The 5,770-nt window shown below is 40.9% G+C and overlaps 1 protein-coding gene across 1 annotated transcript in view; it reads left to right on the forward strand.

Moving 5' to 3' along the window:
* Positions 1–3,849, forward strand: part of LOC108285591 (mitochondria localized glutamic acid rich protein) — a 17,680-nt gene extending 13,831 nt beyond the window's left edge. The window contains exons 3-4 of the mRNA XM_017502870.2: positions 1,113–1,206; positions 2,970–3,849. Of these exons, the coding sequence (XP_017358359.1) occupies positions 1,113–1,206; positions 2,970–3,415 (540 nt within the window). The 3' untranslated portion in view covers positions 3,416–3,849. The remainder of the gene's footprint in view (positions 1–1,112; positions 1,207–2,969) is intronic.
* The last annotated feature ends 1,921 nt before the right edge of the window (positions 3,850–5,770 follow it).

Consider the following 5,770-nt stretch of genomic DNA (forward strand, 5'->3'; position numbering starts at 1 on the left):
GGCTCACTGCAACCTCCGCCTCCCAGGTTCAAGCGATTCTTCCATCTCAGCCTCCTGAGTAGCTGGAACTACAGGTGCGCGTTACCATGCCCGGCAATTTTATTTTATTTTATTTTTTTGAGACAGAGTCTCACTCTATCACCCAGGCTGGAGTGCAGTGGCGCAATCTTGGCTTACTGCAACCTCTGCCTCCCAGGTTCAAGCAATTCTTCTACCTCAGTCTCCTGAGTAGCTGGGAATACAGGTGCATGTCAACACGCCAGGCTAATTTTTATATTTTTAGTAGTGTTGGAGTTTCACCATGTTGGTCAGGCTGGTCTTGAACACCTGACCTCACGATCTGCCCGCCTCAGCCTCCCAAAGTACTGGGATTAGAGGCATGAGCCACCTCACCTGGTTTCTTTTGTATTTTTAGTAGAGACAAGGTTTCATCATGTTGGCCAGGCTGGTCTCAAACTCCTGACCTCAGGTGATCTGCCTGCCTCTGCCTCCCAAAGTGCTGGGATTACAGGCCTGAGCCACTACACCTGGCCTGATTTCTGCTTTTGACTATTACAAATAAAGGTAGCATGAACATTTGTGTACAGGTTTTTATGTGAACCTAGATTTCCATTTCTCTAGGATAAATGCTAGAGAATATTTGTAAATGCCTGACAGGATATTCTGGTTGTAGCATAATTTATTTTTTTCTTCCTTGTTGTTAGTTATCTCTAGCTAAGTTAGAGCATCTATTTCCTTCCCTTTTTAAAAAAATTTATTTTAGATTAAGGGGTACATGTGCAGATTTGTTAATAGGTAAATTGTGTGTCATGGGGGTTTGATATAGAGACTGTTTTGTCACCCAGGTAGTAAGTATGGTACTCAATAGGAAGTTTTTCTCTTCTAACCCTCCTCTCACCCTTCTTCCTTCCTAAAGCATTCTACTTAATGACAAGGTTTCCAAAAGGGAAGTAAAAGAGTAAGTGGTGTGCATTGGTTTCTCTTCTTTGCTACATTGGGATTATGGTTTAAACTTCTAATGATGATTACACAGAGAATTGAGTGTACCTTTGGATGTGGCATGATGAATCTTAAAGCTCAAGAAATAAACCTAAGCATACATTTACTTTCAGGCTTACAAGACAATCACATCAGACCAAGCTAAACACACAGAACAGATAACAAATTTGAAAGAAAAAACAAAAGCGGAGATACATCCATTTCAAGGTAAATGAATTTATTAGTTTTTTTATTTTTATTTCTTTTTTGAGGCACTAATTTCCATCTACTTAGTCTAGCAGTGAACACTATTTGCTTTTGGCTTCTTTTCTAGCTTAATCCAAAATGACTCTGGGTATAAGTTCATTTAGAAAGGAAAAGCTCAACTGAAACCTAAAGAATACTGTTATACCTTTTGGATGAGTGCATTTGACAAATGAACATTTTACGTTCATATTGCTGACCGGTGACTTTTGACCCCTTTGTGTGGTAATATTATTTTTCCCCTACTCAGACATTCACTCATGCAGGCATAATTTTAGTATCTGTCTCTCTCAGCAGGTTGATCTTTCATTTTCCTCATTATTTAAAAATAATAATTAATTTATCTTTCAGTTTGGGCTAAGACCACCTGTGTGCCTTTGTGCAAATAAGGTACATATGACATAATAAAATTGGTTGTGTATATATCGAGTCCTTCAGTTGATCAAATAGTGACCATGAGAACAGAAACTTTATCTTTTCACCCTTTCTTTCCTTCCTACATTTCTTTTTCTTCTTTCCTTCCTTCCCTTCCTTCCCTCGCTCCCTCCGTCTCTTCCTTCCTTTCTTCAATCCTTCCTCCCTCCCTCCCTTCCCTCCTCCCTTTCTCCCTTCCTCCCCCTCTTCCTTCCTCCCTTTCACTTTTCCTTCCTTCCCTTCCCCTTTCCCTCTGTGGGCTCTCTCTCTGTCAAGCAGGCTGGAGTGCAGTCATGCAATCATAACCTACTGCAGCCTTGAACTCCTGGGTTCCAGGAATCCTCCCATTTCAGCAGCTAAACTGCAAGCATGCACCACTACACCCAGCAAATTTATTTTCTATTTTTTGCAGAGACAGGATCTCACTATGTTGCCCATGCTGGTCTTGAACTCCTGGCCTCATGTGATCCCCTCCTGCCTCAACCTCCCAAAGTGCTGGGATTACAGGCATAAGCCACTATGCCTAGCTACTTCTTGCTTTAAACCGTACTTTTTTCCATGCTATTATTATCAATTACTATGATCACTACTCAGAGATATTAGCTGCTTATGAACCAGTTTTAACCTGTCATGACAATAATAAAAAACAGAATGTCATCAATACATATTATTGAATATAATCATGTAGTTGTTTATAATACTAATAAAATAAGCATTTGCATAGAACTTTTTATATTAATCCCCTTTTCATATACAATATTTTAATTAATCTTTAAAATAGCCCTGTGCAGTAGATATTATCAATATCCCTATTTTACAGATGACAAAAATGAGGTTGAGAGAGGATTAGTGATTTCTGAGTTATCAGCTAGGCACTTGGCTACTCTTCCATGCTATCTCATGGAAGATGAATAGTGTAGCTACTTATTTTGGTATTCTTCAAATTTGTCTAAGTAATATATTCAAGTTTTTTTTTTCAAGTTCAAAGTGTTTACAGAAAAGCAGATCCCCCATTTTCCCTCCAAGAGGCAACCAATAAAACCAGTTTCTTTGAATCCTCCTGGAGAGTTTTTGCAAATACAATTATCTAGACATACAACTTACCCCTTTCTGCTCCCCCACCATTTTGTCCTAACACAATGGTAGCATACTGTATATGTTGTTCTTTTTTGCTGTTTCACTTGAGAGTCTACCTTGAAGACTATTACACATCAGTGCATGTAGATCTGTCTTATGTGTTTAAATGACCGCCGTGTTTCATTGCCTTTAATTATCTTTAAATTAATACCTTGCTTAATGACTAATTCTTAAAGGTGAAAAGGAGAATGTTGCAGAAACTGAGAAAGCAAGTTCAGAAGCCCCAGAAGTACTTGTAGTGGAAGCTGAGGTGGTGGATGCTGAAGAAAGTCCAAGTGCTACAGCTGTAGTCATTAAAGAAACATCTGCATGTCCAGGTCACGTGGAGGCTGCTCCGGAGACCACAGCAGTCAGTGCTGAAACTGGGCCAGAGGTCACAGATGCAGCTGCGGCAGGGGAAACCGCAGAAGTCAACCCTGAAACAACCCCCGAGGTTACAAATGCAGCCCTGGATGAAGCTGTCACCATCGATGATGATAAAGATACAACAGAGAACCGAAGCGCTGATGAATATGCTGAACTAGAAGAAGAAAATTCTCCAGCTGAGTCAGAGTCCTCTGCTGGAGATGATTCACAGGAGGAAGCCAGTGTTGGCTCCGAGGCTGCTTCAGCTCAAGGCTAATCTGCTGGTAGACATTTCAGCGACAAATGCCATAGAGTGTCTGATAAGTGCTTTTGCGTTTTTAGTATACTTAGTTTAAAAAAAAAAAAAAGACTTATTTTCTAGAAAACGTTAATGTGTCTTGAAGATTTTTGGCATCCACTGATAGATTTTAGGACTGAGAGACTTGAGATTGTACATTTCTTATTACTCTTCTGTCTGAGATCAGAATATGGCATTGCAGTAAAGAGCTTAAATAGTTTCACCTTTGGTTTTTTTTTTCTAGACATTTTTCTTTTATCACAGTCATCTTCGAATTTATATTTTTTATTAGAGAAATTGAGTTATCCACACAACCTGTATTCACTTTAATTGTGCTATGCCTTCAGCTTACTTTATTGTATGGTATGTAGATCCAAAATATAGTTTGAGTCAAATAAAATTAGAAAAGCTTTGGTGTTTCTTTTTTTCACTAATATTTACATGTACAAATAATATATATAAACATACACATACATAACATCACAAAGAAATTTAAGCTTTCATATTATTGAAGAAAGAGCATATAATCTATGTAGAAGCCTGCATATAACAATATGTGTGCCCTCTCCCATCTATAGTACTTACATAGGGGACGTGGAGATCCTTTTGATCCTTTTGGTTTCAGTTCAGTTCAATATTTATTGAAGATTAACACTTTGTGCCAGGAATCATTCATTCATTCACGTGTTCAGCAAGTATTAGCTGGGCACTTACAACATAATAGGTATTGTTTTAAGTGCTCCCCAGTTTATATTCTAGCCTGGAACCGGGTAATAAGACAAATGAGAAAATGATACAGTATGTTAGATACTGATAAGTGCTAAGGATAAAAGTAATGAAAATAAAAGGATTGTTAAGTGTTAGTTCGAGGTGGGAGTTGTAATTTTAGATAGGATGGCCAAAAGAGACCTTACTAGGAAGGTGTCTTTTGTATAGAGACCTGAAAGATATATAAGGGACCATCTCATGGTTGGAGTTATTGGGAACAGCCAGGTAAGTGAACAGAAAAGGGCAAACGATCTGAAACAGGAATATGCTGGGAATTTGAGGAATTGTGAGGTGGCCAATGTGGCTAAAGTGGAGTGAAAAAGAGGGAGTGTACCCAGAGATGGTCTGAGAGAAAGTAGGCGGGCGGGGTGGGCTAGATCATGCAGGGTCATGTAAGGTTTCGGCTACGGAGTAAGTTTGGAAATTGTAGTGGACACTGCTGATGCTCTGCCTAGATCCCATTAATTGGGCCCCTTAACTGAGTAAATTTAACCCCAGCTGCTATAAATGTGACACTCCACACCCCACCCTCACCATAGGCAGTTCACAACCAAGAACTGACTGCCACAGAAAAGGGGCGCCGACGCTGCAGTACAACTCAACAGCTCATGCTCCAGCCCACCCCAAGGGGCAGATTGAAGCTGGTCTGCAGCTGAGATGACTTCCCTGCTTAGCTCTCCCCCCTGTTCTTTTCTGCTTTCCCGCCTCCATTCTCCTGGGAACACTCCTCTCATAAATGACTTGCAGAAGAATCCCTGTTTCTAGGGAACGTCACTTTAGATCATTGGTACTGGATGTGATCCTAGGAAGCAGGCTCTAAGAATAGGATTCTGGAGTTGTATCACTCTTCAGCTAGAGGGCAATGAGACCTTGCACACTCATGCAAATGCATTTTCCTCCGTTTTCTACTATAAATAACAGAAACATACTCAAAAGGAATTAAACAACAGAGATTGTTATTATATAACTGGATGGATAGTTGTTATATAACTAGATATCCAAGGTTGGCTTATTCCGTGGCTCAGTCATCAAGACCCTGATAGTTCCTGTTGTCATGCTCCACCAAGAGCATGACAAAATGCTCTTGGGCCAGGCACAGTGGCCCACACCTGTATTCGCAGCACTTTGAGAGGCCAAAGCGGGAGGATCACTTGAAGCCAGGAGTTTGAGACCAGCCTGGGCAGCAAAGTGAGAACCTCGTCTCTACAAAAAAATTTTTAAAAATTAGCCAAGTGTGGTGGTGAATGCCTGCGGTCCCAGCTACATGGGAGGCTGAGGCAGGAGGATCACTTGAGCCCAGGAAGTCGAGGCTGCAGCAAGTCATGTTCATGCCACTGTACTCCAGCCTAGGAGACAGAGCAAGACCCTGTCTCAATTAAAAAAAAGAATGTTTTGGGCCGGGCGCGGTGGCTCAAGCCTGTAATCCCAGCACTTTGGGAGGCCGAGGCGGGTGAATCACGAGGTCAAGAGATCGAGACCATCCTGGTCAACATGGTGAAACCCCATCTCTACTAAAAATACAAAAAATTAGCTGGGCATGGTGGCGCGTGCCTGTAGTCCCAGCTA

Source organism: Cebus imitator, unplaced genomic scaffold (genome assembly GCF_001604975.1).
Source record: "Cebus imitator isolate Cc_AM_T3 unplaced genomic scaffold, Cebus_imitator-1.0 Scaffold303, whole genome shotgun sequence".
Taxonomy (NCBI): Eukaryota; Metazoa; Chordata; class Mammalia; order Primates; family Cebidae; genus Cebus; species Cebus imitator.